Source organism: Mesoplodon mirus, assembly GCF_964341445.2.
Source record: "Mesoplodon mirus genome assembly, chromosome: 4".
NCBI classification, from domain to species: Eukaryota; Metazoa; Chordata; class Mammalia; order Artiodactyla; family Ziphiidae; genus Mesoplodon; species Mesoplodon mirus.
This window is the reverse complement of record NC_138979.1, coordinates 13,956,600-13,984,299: the sequence shown is the minus strand read 5'-3', so window position 1 is coordinate 13,984,299 and position 27,700 is coordinate 13,956,600. Positions and strand designations below refer to the sequence as shown.

General features: G+C 39.5%; 1 protein-coding gene across 13 annotated transcripts in view; it reads left to right on the top strand.

The window, feature by feature from the left end:
- The window catches only part of MLLT10 (MLLT10 histone lysine methyltransferase DOT1L cofactor), a 248,902-nt gene that overhangs the window by 121,404 nt on the left and 99,798 nt on the right, over positions 1–27,700 (top strand). For all 13 annotated transcript variants that reach the window (XR_014293707.1, XM_082617236.1, XM_082617235.1 and 10 more), the window contains one exon: positions 22,647–22,742. Coding sequence is in view for 12 of the 13 variants with exons in the window: in XM_082617236.1 (XP_082473362.1) it covers positions 22,647–22,742 (96 nt within the window). In the remaining variant the exon portion in view is untranslated. The remainder of the gene's footprint in view (positions 1–22,646; positions 22,743–27,700) is intronic.

Sequence of the window (27,700 nt, the reverse complement as noted above, 5' to 3'; positions counted from 1 at the left end):
CAAGACAGGCCAGTGAATCGCAGACGGGGTGTTGAGGCAAGGAATACAACTTTATTCGGAAAGTTGGCAGACCGAGAAGGTGGCAGACTGGTGTCTCCAAAAAACCATATTATATATGGGGTTTGGATGCCAGTTTCTTTTATAGCACAGAGAGTGGGAGATGAGGAAGTAAAGTAAAAAGGCTGTAAGTTTTGCAAATATCACCTGGAATGGCCAGCCTCTGTGAGGGAGTGTGTTAATTTCTTCTTTCTTGCAGCCATCCACAGGTGGGCAGGGTCACATTGTCTCCTGGTGAGCTGAACAGAGAGGCACTTTAGTTTAACCTTCAGGCAGAGGGGCAGGGTTCCCTGAGGCAGGCCATTATATATGATTAAAATAACAAAAGCAACAAAAAGCAAAGGTTAAAATCAAACAGATCGAACATGCAGTCTGATATAACTCTTCCGTTAATTTTCCTTTGTTCCTGCATTTCCCTCACTTCCTGTAAGATCAATAATTATGGAGACCTGTTCAAGGGCAAGCATTGCGGCCAGGCTTAGATCACAAAATGGCTTAGGCCAGAAATGGCTTCTCTTATGTCAAGAAAGCCATGCCTGGTTCTCTTTCTCCGAGACCCCCTACCCAATGTGCTTACACCTTCGTCACCTGGATAATGGAGCAGAGAAAGTAGACGAGGGCAGAATCCTAGGGGAGATATTGCTAAGCAGGTTGGGTATTAGGATAAGGAGACAAGTTATTTTCAAAAGTGTTTAAAGTGAAACTAGGGAAGGGGGGCATATAGATTTGGAGGACGTGTTGGAGCAAGGGCCTGGAAGAACTCAGTGAGGTCCCAAGAACAAGTAAGAGAGTGAGTTAACTGCAAGGTTGTGAAGAAAGAATAGATCATAGTGGTTGAATATTTCATTGGTCTGTTTTGGCATCAGTCTTTGGGAGACAGTTCTCCATGGGACTCTGACATTTGTACACGTCTTGTGAGCAGAGACTTCAACTGCCTTTGTTTATCTTTTCGAAGTTTTTATATAATAAATAGCCTTGGAAAATGGAGGCACCATCCAGAGCAAGGGCAGAGTTGCATATAGTCTTGGGAGATACAGAGATAATACCTCTTTCTGGGGTAATTGTCAGACATGCTTACTGTTCAGAATTGGGTTCCCTAAGCCCAAGACTGCTCTCCTTTAATGCAACCCACTCTGTGTGCAAGTGTCATCTGGCCTCCTTCGGGTTATCCTGTCAGAATTGGGGGTTGGGGAACGATGCAAATGCTGACAATCTGGCTACTGCTATTGCTATGAGTAATAGAGCCCTCTGTGTCCAACCCAGGAGTCTTGTGTCTTCTTCCAGCACTCATGAAACTGGTGGGCTAATTGTTAGCTTGCAAGTATGGTAAGATCTTAGACCCTTTAAGTTTGGGGGCACAAAATGTGATCATAGGCATACCAAAGGAGAATCTAAGTGAAAGCCATTGGAACTGAGAATGTTTGGGGACCCTGAGGGTTGTCCACATAGGATTGGCCTTATCTGTTTAACACACCCACTCTTGTGGTCCGGAGTATTGGGTTACTGTGGTTGAAGGTCTTAGCAAGGTCACAAGGAGGTAGGGAAGAGTTACCTAAAGAAAAATAATGGGCAGACAAAAACAGGAGATATCTATTAATAAATGATGGAGCAAGGATTTAAGACCAAGCATGCCTGACTCCAAAGTCTGTGGTTCTTTTTTTCACAAGTCTTTCTGCCTTTTACTTGGAGGTTTAATAATCACATTTCTTTAAAAGTTAGATAAATCAGATGTATTACAAATTGAACTTTTTTTGGTCTTAGTACAAATGGTGCAGTTTTCACTTGTTCTAAAAAGAATGCTAATAACAAAGAATCTCTCGTGAATCCTCTGCTTTGTTCCAGGAAGTTCTTACTTAGACTAGTGTTTGGGAGAAGAGATTTATAAAGAGCTTGTAACTTAGGAGGGAAAGATGCCTTATCAAAAGAGGATAAACAGCCAAGTTACAAGTAGATGTGAATAGCCTTTTTGAAATTTTGCTTGAATTTAGATATTAAAGATAAACATTAATACAGTTTGCATCAATTAAATACCATGCCCATGAAATGGAATTTTATGACTAATTGAATTGGCTGAGGGACTAATTTCTTTATTCAGTAGAGTTACTATCTTTTATAAGGTTGAGATTATACATAATGTTTTTTTGTTTGTTTGTTTTGTTTTTTTGTGGTACACGGGCCTCTCACTGTTGTGGCCTCTTCCGTTGCGGAGCACAGGCTCCGGACGTGCAGGCTCAGTGGCCATGGCTCACAGGCCTAGCCGCTCCGCGGCATGTGGGATCTTCCCGGACCGGGGCACGAACCCACATCCCCTGCATCGGCAAGCGGACTCTCAACCACCGCGCCACCAGGGAAGCCCGAGATTACACATAATGTGAAGACTTAAATTCATTTAGGTGTCTAGAGTTGAATTCCAACTGTCTAAAATCTTAGAATTATGGTGACTGTAACAAATTTTTTCCATTAATAGTAAAAGTTTGTTAATATACTTATTGCCCATGTTACACTATCTAGTTTAATTTCCTTTTCCATAGATGAAGAATAGGGACATTAATGTTTACTTGAATTTAATAAATGTTTATGTAGCATCTACTTTATATAGTCCATATCCAAATATTTCCTGTTGTCCCAATAATGTTCTTTATAGCTGACTTAAAGGAAATTGATCCAGGATTCAGTTAAGTATCAAACATTGCATTTAGTTACATCTCTTTAGTCCTCAGGCTTTTCTACCTTTCGCAATGTTGACATTTTTTTTTTTTTTTTTTAATGTTGACATTTTTGAAGGTTCCGTACTAGTTGTTTTGCAGCATGTCCCTCAACTGGGATTTGTCTTTTTCATTTCCTTTTGATTAGATTTATGTTAAGCATACTTGATAGAAATACCACATAAGTGGTGTATTGTTCACAGTGCACCATAACTTTTTTTTTTTTTTTTTTTTGCTATCATTGTATCATATTCTTTCAGTGGGGATGGTATTTAGAAACCATTTTTCTTTGGAGTAAGTCCCTGTCCTAGAATGGACCCTTGCCTGGAAGGTTAATTGAGACCCCACTTCAGCCCTTCTTACAGGAGGCTGCTTGCATTTATCTGGTATTGGCCATTGCAGAACCCTTTATTGTTTCAGCTGCTGTCCTCAAATTAGCCCTTAGTGCTTTGCAGTGGATACCGTTGGTGATTTTGTGGTTTTCTTGTGGTTTCCTTCTCCCCTCACAAATGCTGTTACCATGCAGATTTTGTAGTTCTTTGTTCCACTCTGTTTATATTTTGGGGTTGATGGAAGTACTTTGACACTTAGTTTTGTTGTAAAATGTTATTCCATGGATTTTTGGTTTTCCTAAATTGTCTGTTTTTATATGGGGATTCAGAGAGATTGAGAAACTACTCTGTTGCCACCATCTTTCCTTTGTTAATTTCTTTCTTGTTATTTATTTATTTATTTGTTTATTATTTTATTTTATTTTTGGCTGAGTTGGGTCTTTGTTGCTGCGCATGGGCTTTTCTCTGGTTGTGGCGAGCTGGGGCTACTCTTTGTTGCAGCGCGTGGGCTTCTCATTGTGGTGGCTTCTCTTGTTGCAGAGCATGGGCTCTAGGCACATAGGCTTCAGTAGTTGTGGCTCATGGGCTCTAGAGTTCAGACTCAGTAGTTGTGGTGCATGGGCTTAGCTGCTCTGCGGCACGTGGTATCTTCCCGGATCAGGTCTCGAACCCGTGTCCCCCGCATTGGCAGGTGGATTCTTAACTTCTGCACCACCAGGGAAGCCCTTTCTTGTTACTTTAAAAAGGGTTTCACTATTATTGTATCTTCTTTTATTGTCTGTTTATACAGACTACTGACTTTTATCTGTTAATCTTATATTAGTTACCTTATTGTTGGAGGTAGTGGTAGTACAGAGTACTTTTACAGTCCTGTTTTACCGAATACTTTGTGACATAACAGTTGTATTTTAAAAGCAAGTGATTTTGTTTTGTTTCTGCTATTCCCTGTTTTTTTTTAAAATAAGTTTATTCATTTTATTTATTTATTTTTGGCTGTGTTGCGTCTTTGTTGCTGTGCGCAGGCTTTCTCTAGTTGTGGCGAGCGGGGGCTACTCTCCCTCGTGTGGGCTTCTCATTGCCGTGGCTTCTCTTATTGCGGAGCACAGGCTCTAGGCATGCAGGCTTCAGTAGTTGTGGCACGCGGGCTCAGTTGTGGCACATGGGCTTAGTTGCTCTGCAGCATGTGGGATCTTCCTGGACCAGGGCTCGAACCTGTGTCTCTTGCATTGGCAGGCGGATTCTTAACCACTGCGCCACCAGGGAAGCCCCTGCTATTCCCTGTTTTTAAACTGAAAAAACAATCTCAGTCTTAGTTGTAGCATTTCAATTAAGTGGGGGAATGGATGAAGAAAAAGTAAACAGTGTGTAGACAGAATGTATTATATAAGCAGTTTGGGGCAGCTCTCCAACTACTTAAACTTCTCTGTGTGAGCTTGTTTCAATTCTTTTATGATAGTGGTAATGACAAGGGCCCTAGGTTTCTCTCTCTCTGTAGTAGTTATCACCCCTAATTTTTAAAGTGGTAGAATATACATAAGATTTACTGTTTAAACCGTTTTAAAATGTGCAGTTCAGTGGCATTAAATACATTTATATTGCTGTGCACGCATCACCACCATCCATCTGCAGAACTCTTTCCATCTTGCAGAACGGAAACTCTGAAACCAGTAAGCAGTAACTCCCCCCTCCCCGCCCTCCTCAAGCCCCGGCAGCCACTATTCTACTTTGTGCTTTTAGGAATTTGACTACTCTAGATTCCTCTTATAAGTGGAATATTCTGTTATATGTACATGCCACATTTTGCTTATTCATTTATTTGTTGATGGAGACTTGGGTTGCTTCCACATTCTAGCTGTTGCGAATGAATAACGCTGCTGTGAACATGGGTGGGTATACAATATCTCTTCAAGCTTCTGCTTTCAGCTCTTTTGGGTATATACCCAGAAGTGGAAGTGCTGGATCACATGGTGATTCTGTGTTTAGTTTTTTGAGGAGCTGCTATACTATTTTCCATAGCAGCTGTACCATTTTACATTTCTACCAACCGGGTTTCCAGTTTCTCCACATCCTTGCCAACACTTAGGTTTTGTTTTTGCTTTTCTCAGTGGTAGTTTTGTTCCTTCATTATGATAAGTTATTTGGTCTTCAGCTCTGTATTTTCTTGGGGCTGATTATTGTTAAATAAACTTTGTCTCATAGTTACGTTAGAGGAAAAGTGAGAGGAGTACATTCAGATGTAAATTTTTATTGATTGATTGTGAAGTTCTAGACTAGACCACAGTTAAGTAAGTTAAATAGCCACATGTGGCAAGTAGATACCATATTGGAAGCATGGCTTTAGAAAATAATGAGAGCCTGGTTGTTCATGTTTACGGTTTCTGGATAAATATTAGTGTTACTTTGTTTAAATTATGAAGTGTTTTTATTCATTTTCTTGTTTTGTTTACTTCATCATGAAGTAAATATGGGAATCACATGGGCACTAAAAAGTTTTAGGTTCAGCCACTAATAGGTAAGGAATTACTTTGTACTAAGTCTTCCAGGTAACCAGTAGACTGGAAAGTTTTTGTGATAAAAAAATAACGGGGATAATAATAATTTATTCTTTTTAAAAATATTTATTTATTTGGCCGTGTTGGGTTTTAGTTGCGGCACATGGGCTCTACAGGGCACGGGCTCAGTAGTTGCATCGCCTGGGCTTAGCTGCCCTGTAGCATGTGGGATCTTAGTTCCCCAACCAGGGATCCAAGCTGCATCCTCTGCATTGGAAGGCAGATTCTTAACCACTGGACCACCAAGGAAGTCCCCAATAATAATTTATTCTTAATTGATGAATTATTAGGTGACTCTGCTTAGAGGATAGTTACCTATTATGATTCTGTGTGGTAAAATCAATCACTCAGTGACGTTTTTACTGAATAAACTGTTGTGTAGGCCTATTTTTTTTCAAACCTTAATTGTCATATATAACCATAGCTGAATTTTTTAAAAAGAAATGTGAAATGGTAGTGGTTTCTGAAATTGAGTAGTGCTAGCTTAGTTAGGCTGAATGGTTAAAATAAATACACACGTGAGTCAGTGAGATTGGTCCAGTGAGAAGAAAATAAAGTCCTTGTGGAAATGTGGCAGAAGTTTCCTGTGAGGCAGTGGGACATGCTAAATGAAAGCAGTGTTATGTTAGGGACGTTTTGAAGGTTGTCATTGGTTTTCCTTAAGGAGATGTGAGAGGACAGTGTTCTCAGTTACAGGAACAGTATCTTCAGAGTACAAAAGCTAGACACTTCACAGGAGTTTGAACATGGAGAAGGTTCAGTTTGTTGAAGTCATGGGGTAAGGGAATAAGAATGATAAGCATGAAATATAGGTTGGGGCCATTTATGGCAATTCCAGTAAGAGGAGTTTGCATTTAATAGTGGTATGAGGAAGACTGTTCACCCAGTTTTGTATGAGGGGACAGAATTTGTGAACTACTATGATGACTGATAGTTCTGTTTATAACATTTATCTAAGTTTTATGTATTTGTCTTCCCCATTGAAACAATGGAATTTCTCCATAAATTTTTGTCCTATTTATGTTTGTATTATCAGCATTTGTGTACTGAATAAATAAATAATTTTACTTAATAAGTAATTGAAATAAGGAGACCAGTTTGTAGAATGATGATGACAACCACAGTGACAACCAAGCAGCAATAACTAACAGTTACTGTATGTTAGACATTGTTCTAGGTACTTTACATGTATTATTAACTCATAGACTCCCCAACAACAAACTTGTGCGATAAGTACAGTTATTATTATTTTTTACAGATATGAAAACTATGCCATAGAAGTTTAACAGTGTGCACAAGCTAATAGTGAATAAGATAGAGCCAAATGTGAACCCACATAGTCTGGCTCCTGAGTCCATGCTCTTTAACCACTATATTATGTTGCTTAAGCACGTTAGCCTGAATCAGATTAAAAGTAATGAAGTCTAAACTGAGTTTAATAGGTATATGAATGGAAAGATGTGGGAAATGATATCCAAGGCACTGAAGCAATAAAATCTATAAGGCCCGGGATCTGATTAGTAGTAGTAGGGCAAGGGGAAGAGTGCATTGTAAGTGATGGATGGTTACAGGCTGTCTTCACTAGGGGACACGCTACCACCATAAGTACAAGTAGGGCCTTGAGGAAAAAGTAAACATTATAATTACTCATTATAATGAGTAAACATTATAAAAAGGAGGAGGGCTTCCCTGGTGGCGTAGTGGTTGAGAGTCCGCCTGCCGATGCAGGGGACACGGGTTCGTGCCCCGGTCCGGGAAGATCCCACATGCCGCGGAGCGGCTGGGCCCGTGAGCCATGGCCGCTGAGCCTGCGCGTCCGGAGCCTGTGCTCCGCAACGGGAGAGGCCACAGCAGTGAGAGGCCCGCGTACCACAAAACAAAACAAAACAAAAAAGAGGAGGAACTGATAATTCTGATTTTAGTCACATTAGGTCTGGTGGAATGGGAAACATTTTAAAGGCAGTTACAAGTATGAGACTGGAGTTTGAGATGGGTTAGGCTAGATGTATATTTGATTCAAATAAGTGAAATTATTACTATTTTAAGAGTTGTAAATTATGATTAATATTGTAAAATAAGGAGATTGATTTGATAGTAAAAATGAAGAGTTGTCAGAAAGACTTAAGTGATGAGGCTTTGCTTGGACTGAGGTATTGGCACATTACATGTAACAGAAGGGAAAAACAATTTGTTTGAATCATATTCTACCCATTGCCTCCAAACAAGCTTTGGGGTTGTTTTTTTTTTTTTTAAACATTATTCTGTGTGCTCCAATTATTCTTTTTTTGTCAAATAATGATGCTCTTCAGTTTTCATTTTCCTCTTTTCTTTCTTCCATCTCAGTTCAAGTCCAGCACTTAGTTCTGGCTTTCTCATGAAGCTAGACTTTGTCTTGTGTGACTCACGCTGTATCTCTTGCTTTGGATATCTTTTACACAATTTTCTTATGTTTTCATTTCACTTTTTTACTACTAGTTGTCATTAGTATATGTCTAATTGCCAGGCTATATTGTGTTTTGTTTTGTTTTTTGTTTTTGGCCGTGCTGTGTGGCATTCGGGATCCTAGTTCCCTGACCAGGGATCAAGCCCATGCCCCTTGCAGTGGAAGCTCGGAGTCCTAACCACTGGACCACCAGGGAATTCCCTACATTGTGTTTCAAAACTGATCCATATAGGGCTTCCCTGGTGGCGCAGTGGTTGGGAGTCTGCCTGCTGATGCAGGGGACGCGGGCTCATGCCCCGGTCCAGGAGGATCCCACCTGCCGCGGAGCGGCTGGGGCCGTGAGCCATGGCCGCTGGGCCTGCGCATCCGGAGCCTGTGCTCCGCGAGGGGAGAGGCCACAACGGTGAGAGGCCCGCGTACCGCCAAAACAACAAAACAAAACAAACAAAGAAAACCTGATCCGTATCTTTTGTACTTTACAGTTTTTCCCACAGTGTCTAAAAATATGGTTTCTTGAACACAGTGAAACCATGTGAAATGCTTGCTTTTTAAACAAACCCAGAGTTTTAAGTATGGGGGTAATGAAATAAAGGTAGTATTATTGACAACTTTTGAGTAATTAAGAACTGACTTGGGAGGATTTATAGTTTTAGTTGCATTGACTATACTGTAGTAGTTACATACACATTTATAGGATTATGAAACTGGAGCACAGGATGTTAATGGAGTAAGAGGGGTCTGCTGAGGTCATGAAAAGGGATAATTATCTCTGATGAGACGTTGAGAAGGGATGGACTTTTATCCATGGAAGAAGAAAACGATTTAGTATTAAATGTTGCAAAATGGGTATACTTGTTAAGCAGGCAGAGAGAAGTTAAAGTGAGCATTAAATCATTTATTATTCATTCCTTTGTGTGTTTACATAGTTTGTTTCCGTAACTTTTTCAGCCTCTAGAGTATGCCCACATCCCTTGCTTCATGGCCCACTTTGTCTCTTTAAAGCCAGCAGCGTTGCAGCTCTCTGATCAGTCTTCCGTAGTCATATCTTCCATTGACTCTCTTCTTTTGCCTCCTTTTTTCACTTTAAGGATCCCTGTGATTACATTGGGCCTGCTGGATAATCCAGGTTAAGTAAATATACTTATATTTGCAAAGTGCCTTTTGCCATGTAAGGTAACATATTTACAGATTCTGAGGGTTAGGGTTTAGACATCTTGCAGTACCATTATTTTACCTTCCACAGAAGTGTTGTCTGGTGCTGTGAGAATGGCTTGAATTCTGCCTCCTAGTGCAGTGATGACATGTATTTTTGGATCAGTTTATTAGGTACTGAGGCTGAATAGCTGCTGCAACCTAGTGCATACCACATACCATTTGGTTTCGGTTTAGTTGAACTAGTCAGTGAACCAAGCTCAGTGTTGAAGGGAAGCTCTGTGAATTGAGGTCCACATTAAGCCAACAGCTTTGCATCAGGTGACAGAACAGAGGTAGCTGTCACATTTTAAATACAAAGCTGAGATGCTGATTGGACCAGGGCGGTTGTGTTCTTGAATATACCATTTCTATTTGACAAGTGAGGAATTTTGGGCCCTTGCCACATTGTTAGTCATTAAGTCTGACTTAATATTAGACATCACACGCTGGAGAGTCACATTGTTCCATGGGTCTAGTTTTGACAAGAGCCCACTGGCAAGCTAATAGCTACTTTTCAAAAAGGGGTGCCCCCAGGGCTTCCCTGGTGGCGCAGTGGTTGAGAATCCTCCTGCCAATGCAGGGGACACGGGTTCGAGCCCTGGTCTGGGAAGATCCCACATGCCACGGAGTAACTAAGCCCGTGCACCACAACTACTGAGCCTGTGCTCTAGAGCCCGTGAGCCACAACTACTGAGCCCGTGTGCCGCAGCTACAGAAGCCCACGCGCCTACAGCTCGTGCTCCACAACGAGAGAAGCCACTGCAATGAGAAGCCCGCGCACTGCAACGAAGAGTAGCCCCCACTCTCCACAACTAGAGAAAGCCCGTGCGCAGCAACGAACACCCAACACAGCCAAAAATAAATTAATTTAAAAAAAAAGGGGGTTGCCCCTGATAGCTGTGTCAGGGAGGCAACAAATCTAGAATCCCAATGGGAGCGTCTGGGTAGAGGCTTTTTGCCAGAGTCTCAAATGAGCAAAATCATCAGTCACAAAACTTGTAGCTCAAGTGCATAATGAGGATTGTGGAGCGCTGAAGGTAGAGAGTATTAGCTTCCTTCTTCCCACTGTGAATCTTTCCACTGGTGCTGCCGCCTTTTTCTTCCATAGGTCCCGGTAAGATAGAAATCTGGGTAACTCTGTGTGACAGGACCATAACAATTTGTGTCTCTGCTGTCTCCAAATTCTCCAGCATACTTGGATGGGTGCCTATGGCTATTAGTTGATTTCTCTTTGGGGACTGGGAAATCTGATCCTCATCTCTAATCATTTTTCTTGTTAAAGCAACTGTGATCACCTTAAAGGCTGAGGAGGTTGAGGAAGAGTGAGAGACTGGGGGCGTGGGTAGAGATGGCTCCACACTGTTAAATTCACCTTTGGGTTTATTTTTAATTTCCAAGGGCATGACGGCTGCTGGTGGGTTAACCAAACAAATTTCCCGTGTTTTCAGCATTCACAGTGCTCTATATTGTGATGTCCTCATGGGTGACACCATTTATTTCAGCCCAGGGGACCCCGTGATTCAGCAGCCAGGCTGCACTCTCTGGTCAACTTGATTTTGGCTCACACAGTAGGAACCCGTTTTGGAGAGCTCTCCTCAGTCCGGGGTATCTCCTACCCAATACAAAGTTAAACTCCCAGGTTTTCACCTAGTTTCAATAAGGTGCTAGTTTCATGAAGACTGGGAGAGTTTTTCGGGGTGGCAGTGGTGATTGGAAAAATTTATCTAGATTTCTCATTCTTCAGTGGGTCATCTTTATTATACTGTAAATGCTTTATTAATATTGTAAATCCAACGTGGGGCATCAAGAGCCTGAATACTCCTCTTCTAAGTCTCCACTGTAATTTCTCATGGGTGTTGGTCTGCCTCTGGGAAATCTCCCTGAGATTTCCTGACCAAAGCTGCCTTGTAGCAACCAGGATCCACTGCAAAAATATCTGAAGTCTTTTATTGTCATCTCTAATTGAATTTAAAGTTGGCTCAATAGATCGCAGGTGGTATTGAGCTGTGAGGCAACCCAGCTATTGCCATTCTTCCTTAACATACGTTAAGGCCCCTCTACCTGCATTTTTCAAGCGAACCAGGGTTCCTATGATTCACCTTGTTTCTGCCCATAGTGATTGCTTGCCAGTTTCCCTCCTTTCATGCCCAGTATAGGTGAGTGGCTCTGTAACTGTTATCTGAAAAGGGTTAGAAATTTCTGTTCACTAGTTATTATTATGGTAGGATGGAACTGAAGCCAACTGCCAGATTGGTGAGGAAATCATTCTACCTGAAGGTTTTTTGTTTTTATTTTTTTAATTGAAGTATAGTTGATGTACAAAATTATATATGTTGCAGGTGTACATATAGTGATTTACAGTTTTTAAAGTTTATACTCTATTTATAGTTTTAAAATATTGGCTATATTCCCTGTGTTGTACAATATATCCTTGTAACCTGGAGGGGGTTTTAACAGCCGCCTCCTCAGTTCTTCCTCATTATCAGGCAGTAAAATGAAGGACCATTTACTACCTGATTGACCATACGATTTGCTCAATATGTTTGTTAGTCATTCCCACAGACTTCCCTCAAATTCCATGAATTGGCCCTTGAGGCCCTTATTCTTCCTCTTCCAGAAAGCCGTGTCTCTAACAGCATCACGTGAATTCCTATTACCAAACTGTCAAGAACTTTGAAAGAGGTCTGTGATTTTACTCTACTTATAAGGTAGCTAGTTAGGAGACAAGAGAATTCTGGGTCAGAGATGAAGTATAGTTTGTTACTTAAAGCAGTAGAAGTAGCCAGAGTATCAGTGTTTTTGCACTGCTCCCCCAGGATCCAGTTTCCATAGGGCAATGCAAAGAGGACCAGATGACATCTGCTCATGCAGTCCTTTGCATTGCAGTAGAGGAACTCTGATCTTAGGGCACCTGAATCTTTTGTAATAGACAGTAATTGTGCCTGCCCTTTGCTCCTAAGGTACACATTCTGTTTTCTAAGTCTGATCATTATACGAACAACCTTGAAAAGATAGTTCAGAATGATGGGCAAGTCATTGCCTCATTCTCAAGACATACAGAAACAGTAGAGACTCATGGAAGAACTTTCTCCTAACACATGACAACCTTCAGATTATGAGGATTAATACAATGTTTATTTTTCATTCAGAGCTAAGTCCAGAATGGATGTTGCAGACAGCTTTCTTTCTTATAAAGCATGAATCAGGAATTTAAGTTCCTTCCACCTTGTGACTCGGCCTTCTTTTCATTGTTCCTTCGTGGCTGCCGTGTTCACTTGCATTAATCTCTGGAAGAGGAAGGAGCACGGACACTCAATACTTGGGGCTATGAAGGACCAGGCCTAGAGGCAGCATACATTGTTTTCCATTGAGACTGCGTTTGACTTCAGCCCAGTTAAATGCCACACTGAACTGCAAAAGGAAACTGGGAAATGTCTAGTTATACTCTGAATAAGAAAAGGAAATGGGTTTGGTGAATATCTATCTGTCTCTACCTCATTTTAGCCCATTCTTTTTGTTAAGCCATATGTAATTATTTAAAAAAATTCAAACAAGGCAAAAGCATTTTAAAAAATGCAAGTTAATTAAAAAAAAGAAAAGACCCACTCCAGAATCCACCATCCAGAAATAGCCATTATTACTACTAAGTAAATTTTTATATATAGATAGCTATATAATCCAGATTCTTATATATAGATGGAAAATAGATTTTAAAAAGTATAGTTAGAGCAATAAAAATATTAAAATGATATAATACGTTAATTTTTTAAATATTAAAGTTAGATTTATTTGGCTATATAGAAAAAAAAGAAAGTGAAGCAAAATAGATAACATTGAACTTCGTATAAAATTTCCTTACCACAAGAGATATTATTTCCTTAAATTTATACCTTGAAGCTTAATAATAGAGATTACAAAAACAAACAGAAAACATTGAGAGGTAAGATTGTCTTTCCAGTTCAGATGCTTTTAGCTGTAACAGAATATTGCTAAAGCAGTAGGAAATTTATTGTTTTGCATAAGATGTTCAGAGGCTTTTCTAAGATTAGTTAATTTAACAATAGCCAGTTCAACAGTGGCAGGGCATTGTTGTCTTTCTTGTGGTTCTCTTGGCTTTTCTAGGCATAGTTGAAAGGTCATTACAGTTGTTCCAAGGGTCATGGCCTAACCCTTGAGCATCTGAAGGCAGGAAGGGAGTACATTTTTAAGAGAGAGAACATTCCCAGCCATCTCACAGAAAATTTACCCTTCTGTTTTATTATCCTGACCTAAATCTATCCCAGACCTAAGGCAGTCAGTGGGTAGAGAGGGTAGATTTATCTAAATTGACTTAGATATACCATGTTCACCTCTGGGCTGGAGTTTGAGGATGTGAGAGGGTGATTAGCCAAAGAAAACCAGACTTTGTCTACAAGGAGGGGGTTTATGTGTAATTACTATTTGGTGGCAAACTATTTTGCTTTAACTACATGCTTCAAAATCTATATTGAGCTCCTGCCTTGAAAGGCTAACAGCATCCCCATGCTCTTCTCATTTCCTGTACCCTCCAGTTTGTTTGTTTTTCAAAGATCTTTAGGTTATATTTTTCAGGTCTGGGACATTCTCTTCTGTAAACACAATCCTCAGAGTTGTTTTAGGGATTTGTTCTGTATTTTTTTTTTTTAAATATTTATTTATTTATTTATTTGGCTGTGGCAGGTCTTCTTTTTTTTTTTTTCCTGCATTGGGTCTTAGTTGCAGCACGCAGGGTCATTAGTTGTGGCATGCGGGCTCAGTATTTGCAGTGTGGGCTTAGTTGCCCCATGGCATGTGGGATCTTAGTTCCCCGACCAGGGGTTGAACCGGTGTACCCCACATTGCAAGATGGATTCTTAACCGCTGGACCACCAGGGAAGTCCCGCTCTGACGGGTCTTAGTTGCAGCACATGGACTTCTTAGTTGTGGCACATGGGATCTTTTTTTTTTAGTTGTGGCATGTGGGCTCTTAGTTGTGGCATACAGACTCTTAGTTGTGGCATGCAGACTCTTAGTTGTGCATGTGTGTGGGATCTAGTTCCCCAACCAGGGATGGAACCCGGGCCCCTGCATTGAATGGAGCATGGAGTCTTATCCACTGGACCACCAGAGAAGTCCCATTTGTTCTGTATTTAAATTTGTAGGATGGTCACTACCAGTCCTTTCACCACAGCTTCTCCAGTGAGTTCTTTATAGCATGTCTTAAATTGGCAGAACTTTATTGTTTAGTATCTTTTTTCAAGAATAAGTTCTGCAGACCTATATTCTCTGAGTTTGTTCATAATGGAAAGTATTTCCTTCTTGTCCTAATTTTTGAATTGTATCTTGGCTGTATATAATATCATTAGGTCACACTTTCTTTCCTTTTAAGAATTCAAGCAGTGGACCGGAGAGTATTGCTGTGGGGAGGACCAGGGACAGTCCCACCCCCCTGACCCCCTTGCAGTCTACTGAGTTTAACTACAGTAAGTCTTGCCGTTGAACATTCTGTAACTGAATTTTTCAGAATGCGTTTTTTCCAATTTTTATTTTGTGGACTTTTATGTTTGAATACATCTTCTGTTCTCCATTCATTGGATTTTCTACTTTAGGGACACAGGTTATACTTATGTTTGATTATCTTTTATGTAGCTATTAGTTCCTCTCTAACCCCCCACCCCCTTTTTTTTCTTGGCCACGCTGCGCAGCCTGTGGGATCTTAGTTCCCTGACCAGGGATCGAACCCAGGCCACAGCAGTGAAAGTGCCCAGTCCTAACCATTGGACCATCAGAGAATTCCCTCTAACCACTTTCTTTTTTTTTTAAATTTTTATTGGAGTATGGTTGCTTTACAATGTTGTGTTAGCCTCCACTACACAACAAAATGAATCAGCCATCCACATACAGATATCCCCTCCCTTTTGGACATAACCACTTTAATATCTGCTGATTTTTCACTTGCATTACTAGGATTGTTTCATGCCCCTTTTTAAGCAGTATTTTAATTCTCAAGAATGTGTATTTTTTTCCTTGCTGATTCTATTTTATTTAATAATTCTGTTTTAGTTTTTAAATTACTTCGGTTCTATAATCCCTTTATTTTTAACCTTTTTTTGTTTCATTATCTCATTCTTGTGCTTTGTTCGAAGTTTTATTCAGCATGAAGCAGTTTTGAGAAACATGTTCAAATTGCATTTAAAATTTATTTATTTATTTATGGCTGCATTGGGTCTTTGTTGCTGCACGCGGGCTTTCTCTAGTTGCGGTGAGCGGGGGCTACTCTTCGTTGCAGTGCATGGGCTTCTCATTGCGGTGCCTTCTTGTTGCGGAGCATGGGCTCTAGGCATGCGGGCTTCAGTAGTTGCGGCTTGCGAGCTCTAGAGCATAGGCTCAGTAGTTGTGGCACACGGGCTTAGTTGCTCCGCGGCATGTGGGATCTTCCCGGACCAGGGCTCGAACCCATGTCCCCTGCATTGGCAGGAGGATTCTTAACCACTGTGCCACCAGGGAATTCTGAAAAATATCTTTATGCTGAGTTATATTTATTTGTAGGGTAAGATTTTTGGTTCTCTTATGCACGTTGTGCTCTTTATATTGTTTCTTTTTTGGCTGTGCTTTCTTTGCCATGCAACTTTTTTCCCTCTTGCTCATTTTTGTGAGGCTCTTTGTAGATATTTGCTCCACTATAGTTCAGGTAATTTCTTGAATCTCTTCTCACCATTTTTGAGACTAGGGTTTGAGGGCTAAGTATTTTGCCTTTTTCTGACGCCAGAGGGAATGGCAAGGATGCAGTGTAAAACCTCAGCTGGGGCAGTATGCAGTTTTTGGTAAAACCTCAGGCTCAGCTTTCTTTTCTAATTTTTTATTAAATGTCTTATACTAGATTTTAATCTCTTAACTGTGTGGGGGTATCTCATACAGTTAAGAATACCTTCTGGGCTTCCCTGGTGGCACAGTGGTTGAGAGTCCGCCTGCCGATGTAGGGGGCACGGGTTTGTGCCCCGGTCCGGGAAGATCCCACATGCCGCGGAGCGGCTGGACCCGTGAGCCATGGCCGCTGAGCCTGCGTGTCCGGAGCCTGTGCTCTGCAACGGGAGAGGCCACAACAGTGAGAGGCCCACGTACCGCAAAAAAAAAAAAAAAAAAGTACCCTCTGATTTTACATAATTCACTCCTAGCCTAGATCCTTTACTTCCAAAGAGTAAGTACTCTCCCTTCCTCTAGTTTTTCCTGTTTCTGCCCTGAAGCTTGCACTACTCTTTAGGCAGAGAAAGAACAAATTAAGTAGGCAGGAAAACAAAAAGAAAAGATTGCTTCTCTGCAGAATGAGGGGTTTTTGTGATATTCTCAGAATTTTAGCTAATTTTGGAAGCAGGATTATTAATAGCTGAATTCTATATAGTATAGAATATAGTTATAGTATAGGTATAGTTATAGTATAGTTATAGTATAGGTATAGTTCAGTCCAGGGCATTTTCTCCTCTGTTTCTGAAGTCTTCTATTTCACTGCTTGCTTGCCAGTTTTTGTTTAATGCATTATTATCTGCCTCTGCCACTCCCCCAGTTTTGGTTGCTGTTTGGTTTGTTGTTTTCACTGGGTTTTGTTTGTTTGATTTTGAATCGTTAACATTGGAAAAATTTGATGTGATTTCAAATCACCATTTTTTAAGAGCTGGGGGTTATTGAATCTAGACACGCTCTCCTTACTAGAAATTTAATTTCTAATATTGGGCTTCCTGATGAACTTTTCTTTGCACTTAGTGATGATGAAATTCTTTCCTACATGTGAGCAAATCTTCGTTGATAATTTAGAATTTTTCTGGGGAAGTAATAACCTCAAGCCCAATATTGCATTCCTTTTAGAATTCGCTTTCTAATTTACCCCCAATATTTCTACTAGTTGTTCAGTGATTGCATGTGTACTTTTCAAACTCTGAGATATCTGATTTCTCTGTGTCTGAAGACATGAACTTATTTCAGGTGTTATCTTTACTGTATTGTACTTTAGTTTTCCTTTAACAGTTAATTTCTTTACCCATTCCAGTTTGAACACTGGAAACATTGGATGTCTCTTAGTTGTTTATCTTGCTCTAAACTTAGGTTAAAAACTCCTGTATTGTCCCTAGCTTCTACATGGAAAATAGTTCATTCTGGAGCTGAAGCTACTTTAAAATGGAAACATTTTCTCTCCCTTCTTTTATATCTTTCTTCTTTCCCCTACTCTTTCAAATTTCCTTTTTTATTTTGTTTTTTGTTTTTTGGCTGCATTGGGTCTTCGTTGCTGCACGTGGGCTTTTCTCTAGTTGCGGCGAGCAGGGGCTACTCTTCATTGCAGTGCATGGGCTTCTCATTGTGGTGGCTTCTCTTGTTGCGGAACACGGGCTCTAGGTGCACGGGCTTCAGTAGTTGTGGCGTGTGGGCTCAGTGGTTGCTGCCCGTGGGCTCTAGAACACAGACTCAGTAGTTGCGGCGCATGGGCTTAGTTGCTCTGCAGCATGTGGGATCTTCCCAGACCCAGGGATTGAACCCGTGTCCCCTGCATTGGCAGGTGAATTCTTAACCACTGCGCCACCAGGGAAGTCCAAATTTCCATTTTATAATTCGTCATCATGGGTAGCTTACCTATATTTTTCTTTAAATTAAAAAAAAATTTTTTTTAAAGGTTTCAGTTAACTTTCTTGGGAGGTGTAGGTTAAAGTCTATTTTGTGCTTGTTTAAGCCATTCCTTTGTGATCTGTAAAAATAGATCCTTACAGGGCTGTTTTAAGGATTAAACGAGATAATATATATATTTGTAAATTACAAATTGCTACAATTCTGATTATTTTTATTGTTAATTATACACACTGATATATTTAGGAGTGACATTGGTTGTCCTTACCTATGGTTTTACATAAAAATATTCAGTATTTGTTTATTTCCTTCTGGTTGGTACTCTCTTTTTGCATAAAATTTTATTCACTTATTTATTAAATTTATTTTTTATGGAAATAACATAGTTGATGTACAGTATTATATTAGTTTTAGGTGTACTATTTAGTGATTTTGATATTTACATACATTATGAAATGATCGCCATAATAAGTCTAGTAACCATCTGTCCCTGTGCAGATTTCTTAACAATGTTATTGACCATATTCTTTATGGTGTGTATTATAGCCCCTTTGCTCACTTATTTTATAGCTGGAAGTTTTCTCCCACACCCCGCTCAGTTTGTTCTCTGCATCTAAGTCTGTTTTCGTTCAGTTTGTTTGTTTTGTTTTTTAGATTCCACATAAAAGTAAGGTCATATGGTATTTGTCTTTCTTAGTCTGACTTATTTAACTTAGTATAATACTGTCTAAATCCATTCATGTAAAATGGCAAGATTTTATTTTTTTAATGGCTGAGTAATATGACACACACATACTGTCTTCTTTATCCATTTTTCTACTGATGGCCACTTAGGTTGCTTCCATATCTTGGCTATTGCAAATAATGCTGCAATGAACATTGTGCATATGTCTTTTTGAATTAATGTTTTTGTTTTCTTTGTGTCAATACACAGAAATGAAATTGCTGGATCATATGGCAATTCTATTTTTAATTTTTTGAGGAATCTTCACATTGTTTTCCATAGTGGCTGCACTAATTTTCAATCCCAGCGACAGTTCACAAGGGTTCTCTTTTCTCTGCATCCTTGCCAACATGTACTATTTGTTGTCTTTTTGATGATAGCCATTGTGACAGGTGTGAGGTGGTATCTCATCGTGGTTTTGATTTGCATTTCCCTGATGATTAGTGATGCTGAGCATCTTCTCATGTGTCTGCTGACCATCTGTATGTCTTCTTTGGAAAAATGTCTATTCAGGTCCTCTGCTTATTTTTTAATTGGGTTGTTGGTTTTTGGATGTTGATTTGTATGAGTTCTTTGTGTATTTTGGATATTAATCCCTTATCAGATATGTTGTTTGCAAGTATCTTGTCTCATTCAGTAGATGGCCTTTTCATTTTGTTGCTGGTTTCCTTCACTGTGCAAAAGCTTTCCATTCTCAATTTGATGTAGTCCCTTTTGTTTATTTTTGCTTTTGCTTCCCTTGCCTCAGGAGACATATCTATCTGGAAAGATTCTGCTAAGACCAGTTTCAAAAAGCGTGCTGCCTATGTTTTCTTCTGGTTTTATGGTTTCAGGTCTTCTTTTTAAGTCATTTTGAGTTTATTTTTGTATATGGTGTAAGAAAGTAGTCTAGTTTAACTCTTTTGCATGTAGCTGTCCAATTTTCACAACATCATTTATTGAAGAGGCTGTCTTTTCCTCCTTGCATATTCTGGCCTCCTTTGTTATAAACTGACCATGTAAGCGTGGGTTTATTTCTGGACTCTTTTCTGTTCCATTGATCTGTGTGTCTGTTTTTGTTCTAGTACCATAGTATTTTGATTACCATAGTTTTGCAGTATAGTTTGAAATCAGGGCCTGTGATGCCTCCAGCTTTGTTCTTCTTTCTCAGATTTCTTTGGCTCCTTGCATAAAATTTTAAAGCAAAATTCATATCATATTAACCATTTTCCCAAATCTTTAAATATTCCTTCAGAACATGCTTTTTAAGTGGCCATTACATGGTTGTATAATAATTTTTTTCAACCACATCTGTGTCGTTGGACATTCAGATTGTTTTCAGGTTTTTTATCATCACAAATAGTAGCATAATAAGCTGTATTTAAACCTTTGTTCACTTCCTAGAGGTGAAATTACTAGATCAGATAATGTATTCATGGTTTCTGATTCTTACCTTTAAAATGGTCCTTTGCATTTTTACATTCTCTCAAGTAATGTATGCAAGTACGCATTTCACTGTAACTTGGGCGACATTGGGTCTTATTATAAACAAAAGCCCAACAATTTTGATCACTAGGTAATAGAAAAATATTACCGTTAACTTCTCTAGTAGTTGGGTTGCACATTCTTTGTTATTGTTGTTTAGTGACTCTGTTTCTTTTATAAATTGCCCTTTGTACATTGTTTTATGGTATATATATTTTTTCTTAATGATATATAAAAAATTTAAACAGCACTGAAATACGGAACATATTAACTCACTTCTCAGTTTGTTTTTAGCTTTTTAATGGTTTTTAAATTGATGTAGAAGTATTTTGAATTTGAATAGCTAAAACTGCCTTTTCCATTTCTGATTTTCTTTTTAATCTTATTGGAGTACAGTTGCTTTACAATGTTGTGTTAGTTTCTGCTGTACAACAAAGTGAATCAGCTGTATGTATGCATATATCCCCATATCCCCTCCCTCTTGCGCCTCCCTCCCACCCTCTCTATCCCACCCCTCTAGGTGGTCACAAGGCACTGAGCTGATCTCCCTGTGCTATGCAGCAGCTTCCCACTAGCTATCTGTTTTACATTTGGTAGTGTATATATGTCAGTGCTACTCTTGCGCTTCGTCCCAGCTTCCCCTCCCCCTACTGTGTCCTCAAGTCCGTTCTCTATGTCTGTGTCTTTATTTCTGCCCCACCACTAGGTTCATCAGTACCATTTTTTTAGATTCCATATATGTGAGTTAGTATACGGTATCCATTTCTGATTTTTTAGTGAGTTTTTTACTCTTAGAAAAAGTCTTTCGTTCTTTAAAGTTTTAAAAAATATTTTCTTTAACCTTAGATTATTTTAATTTTTATTTAACTCTTTAAAGTAATCCATTTGGATTTTGTCTTACTTTGTATAAGATACTTTCCCCTAAATTATTAACCAGTTATTGTAGTACCATTATTAAATAATTTCAATCTTTCCTTGCTGATTTGGAATCCCATCTTTGTCATACGCTAAATATTTATATTAATTGAATATTTTCCTGGAATTTCCTTTTGTTCTATTGTTCTCTTAAAATCAGCCTATCTTTTTAGTGTGAAAGTCATTAGACTGCGTTGATTCATATTTTACCGGCCAATATTATGAATATAATCTATTGATAGTGTCTTCCACTGAGCATTTGCAATCCTCATCTCAGGATGTATTTCTTGGCGTATTACAAAGGACCAAAGTTCTGTGTTATTTCATGATGACTTCCATACATTCACATTTTCATAGATTTACACATGCATACTTTACTTTTTACTCTCTGTGCTTTCCAAGATTGTAGAGATTGTTTATCTTGTTCTTATTCAGACTCTTTACATGATGACTGGGATCTAAGGGGGCAAAGGTCAAAGACATAGAAGACTTCTCAAGGCTCTTCTTGGCTCCAGAACTTGTACATGACATCCTATTACAAAGAATTGGAGGCATGAGTCCTTATGATCTTATGATCTGTCACAGTTAAAATATCTTCATAGTAAGAAAGTTTCCTAAAAAATTCTGAATAAAAACTATTATTGTGTTATTTTACATTTTCTTTTACTAAAGTATTAACATTGCAGTCAAAAGATATCTAATGTACTTATTAAATCAGGAGTTAAAAGCAAAGAGTGGCAGTACTTGTGGGTATTATAGTAAAACATCTATCCTTAATTTTTATGCTTTTTGTTTTGCTGGTATGTAATCTGTTTTAGGGGAGGGCCAGTGATATTATTCTTTCATGCCTTGAATAGATTAAGTGCTCTGAATGTTTAAATTTATGAACTATGACAAATAAGTTGAATTAACTAAATAGTAGTAAACTTCACACCCAATACTGACTCTTACCTACTGATTCAAACATCTGAGAATGATTTCGTTAAAAGTTTTTGGCGTTAAATAAGGTGGGGCTCCTAATATGTAATTAATTTCTTATTAATTGAATTCCTTTGTTATATTTCAATTCATCAGTTTTAGCAGAGATAACTAATTCATCTATTTCCGGAGTAAACCTCAGAAAGAATTTTTTGCCTGAGTTTCTATGCCCTGTTTTTTAGTTTGTGGGCCATAGAATTTAATGCATGGTGATGGAGAATCCGACATCATTATGATGTGATAGTGCGTGTCAAAGTGCTATGTAAATTTTAAAGTGCTATTTATGAAATGTACGCAACAGTATTTGGTGTTTTTAACAGAAGAAAACGTTTGTCAGATATAAAAGTAGCAAATAATTGTAGACTTCAGTTGTTTACATATTGTTCTACGTTGGTCAAGGATAAGGGAGCTGAAGTCACCTTAAGATAAGTTAGACTAGTATTGCTGTATATTTTAATATATAGTAATATATGTAGTGATACCATAAGTATATTACTGGTATTGTTTATACATAAAATAATAAGATCATGGTTAGAAGTGATTTTGTTATTTTTGACAAATATTTGTTAACACTGTAAATTACTTAAACACAGTTATATAGAAATCTCATCTTTATTATATATATGTGGGTTATGATTTAAATTTAAATTGGATTTTACTTCTATTCACTTTTAGAAATATAAAGAAAAGGACAAACACAAACAAAAACACAAGAAGCAACCAGAACCATCACCTGCATTGGTTCCTTCCTTGACTGTTACTACAGAAAAAGTAAGTTTTGCTCTGTTTTGTTTTGTTTTTTTGCGGTACGCGGACTTCCCACTGTTGGGGCCCCTCCCGTTGCGGAGCACAGGCTCCAGACGCGCAGGCTCAGCAGCCATGGCTCACGGGCCCAGCCGCTCCGTGGCACGTGGGATCTTCCCAGACCAGGGCACGAACCCGTGTCCCCTACATCGGCAGGCGGACTCTCAACCACTGCGCCACCAGGGAAGCCCAGAAAAAGTAAGTTTTAAGTGTCATATTTTGTTCTACATAATAACTAGTTATGTGCTGACTTTTACCATTTAACTAGTTATGTGCTGAATTTTGAAAATACTTGAGGAAGTGTCCTGGTTCCTTCTAAGCATTTCCACCTCTCTAACCCTACATCAAGTGCTTTAGGTTTTCCATTCTTAGTCCTTTATTCTATCTTCTGTTTATTCTGTGCTTATTTCTGAAGAATGTTAAGTGGGGATAACAAGTGGGGGGCATCATTGAGATGTAAACTTTGGGCTGTGCAGTGGGCTTTGTCCACCTGTGCTTTTGAATTTTGGCTTCACCACTTACAGACCAAGCTCTTAGGTTAATTTACCTCTTTGTAACTCAATTTCATCATTCGTTAAAGTGGGGGAGATAATTGTTGGAATTGAATGAGGTAATGCATATAAAGCAGTTAGAAAAATGTCTGGTTCATAGTAAGTATTACTTAGTAAATGTTAAATATTATTAAGATGATAATCATGTGGTTAACAAGAAAACAAGTGGGGATGGTGGTGGGCAGCTGGGACAGAGTAAGACAGGGAGGTGGGAGGGGTGCAGCAGGAGGAGAGGCCAGTAGGGCTGTATAAGCCACTGGAAGGACATAGTGTTTAGTGTGAGTGAAAAGACAGCCATTGGAGCAGCAGTCCCCAACCTTTTTGGCACCAGGGACTGGTTTTTTTTTTTTTTTTTTTTTTTAATTAATTAAGTTATTTATTTATGTTTTTATTTTTGGCTGTGTAGGGTGTTCGTTTCTGTGGGAGGGCTTTCTCTAGTTGCGGCGAGCAGGGGCCACCCTTCATCGTGGTGCATGGGCCTCTCACTGTCGCGGCCTCTCTTGTTGCGGAGCACAGGCTCCAGACGCGCAGGCTCAGTAGTTGTGGCTCACGGGCATAGTTGCTCCGCGGCATGTGGGATCTTCCCAGACCAGGGCACGAACCCGTGTCCCCTGCATTGGCAGGCAGATTCTCAACCACTGCGCCACCAGGGAAGCCCCAGGGACTGGTTTTGTGGAAGATAATTTTTCCACAGATGGGGGGTGGTGGGGGGATGGTTTTGGCATGATTGAAGTGCATTAAGTTTATTGTGCACTTTATTACTATTATTATTACATTGTAATATACAGTGAAGTAATTATACAACTCACCATAATGCAGAATCAGTGCGAGCCCTGAGCTAGTTTTCACTTGCCACTAACTGATAGGGTTTTGATATGAGTCTGCAAGCGATTGATTTATTATGGTCTCTGCAGTCAAACCTCTCTGCTACTGATCATCTGTATTTGCAGCCACTCCCCAGTGCTGGCATCACTGCCTCAGCTCCACCTCAGATCATCAGGCATTAGATTCTCATAAGGAGCACGCAACCTAGATGCCTCACATGTGCAGTTCACGGTAGGGTTTGCGCTCCTATGAGAATCTAATGCCACTGCTGATCACAGGAGGCGGAGCTCAGGCAGTAATGTGAGCAGTGGGGAGCGGCTGTAAATACAGATGAAGCATCGCTTGCTTGCTTGCCACTCACCTCCTGCTGTGCGGCCTGGTTCCTAACAGGCCACGGACTGGTACCGGCCTGGGGATTGGGGACCCCTCCATTAAAGAGTTCTGATCTGAGATGTAACATGGTGTTACTTCGGTTTTGTAAGAACCTGTGGCTGCTTTGTTGTAAATGGACTATAGAGAGTCAAGAATGAAAGGAGGGAGGCCATTAGGAGGTTACTGCAATAATCCAGAAAGGGATGGTGGTGACACTGGAGGGTGGTGAAAGGTGATCAGGTTATGAATACATTCAAAAGTAGAACCCACATAACTTTCTTATAGATAAAAGGTGTAAGAGAAAGAGGATCCAAAGATGATTCCAAAGATGTTAGCCCACATAACTAGAAGGAATGGAACTGCTGTTGACAAAAGATGTGAAAGACTGTGGGTGTGGTAGGTTTAGGGGAAGAAGAGGAATTCAGTTTTGGGTATGGTATTTGTTCTTTTTTTAAATTGAAGTATAGTTGATTTACAGTGTTGTATTAATTTTTTCTGTATAGCAAAGTGACACAGCCATACATATATACATATTCTTTTTCATATTCTTTTCCATTATGGCTTATCACAGGATACTGAATATAGTTCCTTGTGCTGTACAGTAGGACCTTGTTATTTATCCATCCTATATATAATGGATTGCATCTACTAATCTCCAAACTCCTAATTCTTTCCTCCTCCACATCCCTCCCGCATGGCAACCACAAGTCTGTTCTCTATGTCTGTGAGTCTGTTTCTGTTTCATAGATAAGTTCATTTGTGTTGTATTTTAGATTCCACATATAAGTGTTATCATCTGATATTTGTCTTTCTCTTTCTGACTGACTTCGCTTAGTATGATAATCTCTAGGTCCATCCATGCTGCTGCAGATGACATTATATCGTTCTTTTTAATGGCTGGGCAATATTCGCGCACGCGCGCGTGTGTGTGTGTGTGTGTGTAGGGTTGTCCAAAAAGTTTGTTTGGGTTTTCCTGTAAAAACTTATGGAAAAATCGGAACAAACTTTTTGGCCAACCCAGTATATACCACATGTTTTTTTGTCCATTTGTCTATTGATGAACATTTAGGTTGCTTCCACGTCTTGGCTATTGTAAATGGAGCTGCTATGAATATAAGGGTGCATGTAGCTTTTCGAATTATAGTTTTGTCTGGGTATATGCCCAGGAGTGGGATTGCTGGATCATATGGCAACTCTAGTTTTTGAGGAACCTCCATACTGTTTTCCATAGTGACCACACCAATTTACATTCCCACCAACAGTATAAGAGTGTTCCCTTTTCTCCACACCCTCTCCAGCATTTGTTGTTTGTAGACTTTTTAATGGTGGCCCCTCTGACTGGTGTGAAGTGGTACCTCACTGTGGTTTTGATTTGCATTTCTCTAATAATTAGCGATGATGAGCATCTTGCAAAAGTGGTTCTAGAGGGAACATATCTCAACATAATAAAAGCTATTTACAACAGACCCACAGCGAATGTAATACTCAGCGTTGAAAAGCTGAAAGCATCCCTGCTGAAATCTGGAGCAAGACAAGGATGCCCACTCTCACCACTTCTCTTCAGCATAGTATTGGAAGTTTTAGCCACAGCAATCAGACAAGAAAAAGAAATAAAGGTATTCAGACTGGTAGGGAAGAAGAAAGTTGTCATTATACACAAATGATATGATACGATATGTAGAAAACCCTGAAGACTCAACACAAAAACTGATAAACAAATTTAGCAAGGTAAGAGTATACAAGATTAACATACAGGAATCAGTTGCATTCCTTTACAGTAACAGTGAAATAACAGAACAGGAATGCAAACAAACAATCCCTTTTAAAATTGCTTCAAAAAAAAAAAGAAACTTAGGAGTGAACCTCACCAAGGAGGTAAAAGACTTATATGCTGAGAACTACAAAACCTTAATAAAGGAAACTGAAGATGATTCAAAGTAATGGAAAGATATCCCCTGCTCTTGGATTGGAAGAATTAAATTGTTAAAATGGCCATACTACCCAAAGCAATCTATAGTTTTAATGTGATCCCTGTCAAGTTACCCATGACATTTTTCACAGAACTAGAACAAATAATCCTAAAATTTATATGGAAACTTTATAAAAGACCCAGAATCACCAAAGCAATCCTGAGGAAAAAGGACAAGGCAGGAGTTATGACCCTCCCAGACTTCAGACAATACTACAAAGCTACAGTAATCAAAACAGTGTGGTATTGGCACAAAAACAGACATACAGGTCAGTGGAACAGAATAAAGAGTCCAGAAATAAACCCACACACCTATGGACAGCCTTTGACAAAGGACGCAAGAATATACAATGGTAAAAGACAGTCCCTTCAGCAAGTGTGTTGGGAAAGTTGGACAGCTGCATGTCAGTCAGTGAAGTTAGAACACACCCTCACACCATACACAAAAATAAACTCAAAATGCTTAAAGACTTAAATATAAGACAGGACACCATAAAACTCCTAGAAGAGGACACAAGCAAAACATTCTCTGAAATAAATCGAACCAGTGGTTTTTTAGGTCAGTCTCCCAAGGCGATAGAAATAAAAGCAAAAATAAACAAATGGGACCTAATCAAACTTATAAGCTTTTGCAGAGCAAAGGAGACCAATAACAAAACAAAAAGACAACCTACGGACTTGGAGAAAATATTTGCAAATGATGCGACCGACAAGGGCTTAATTTCCAAAGTATACAAACAGCTCATACAATTCAACAACAACAACAAAATCCTGGGATTTCCCTGGTGGTCCAGTGCAGCCAATGCAGGGGCCCTGACTTTGATCCCTGGTCAGGGAACTGTATCCCGCCTGCTGCAACTAAAGATCCCACGCACTGCAATGAAGATTCCACACTCGGCAACAAAGATCCCGTGTGCCTCAAATAAGACCCAAAATACAACTAAGCTTGTACTTTTCCAAATTCTGCTCTAAGGGATTGATACTAACTGTAACGGTGAGACCTAGTGAGTGATAAGGTCTGATGTTTTGAGGTTTTATACCTGGAGGGCTTTAGAGAGAGAGAGGGGTTTAGAATCAGCATTGAAGAGCAAGAGAACCCAGCCCCCCTGCACAGCCAGTGGAACCAGAGTAGAGTAGCCGGAGTAGAGTATCCATTACTTGAAGTAGCTGTGAGGTAGACAAGATGTCCAGGTGAGACCCCTGATGTT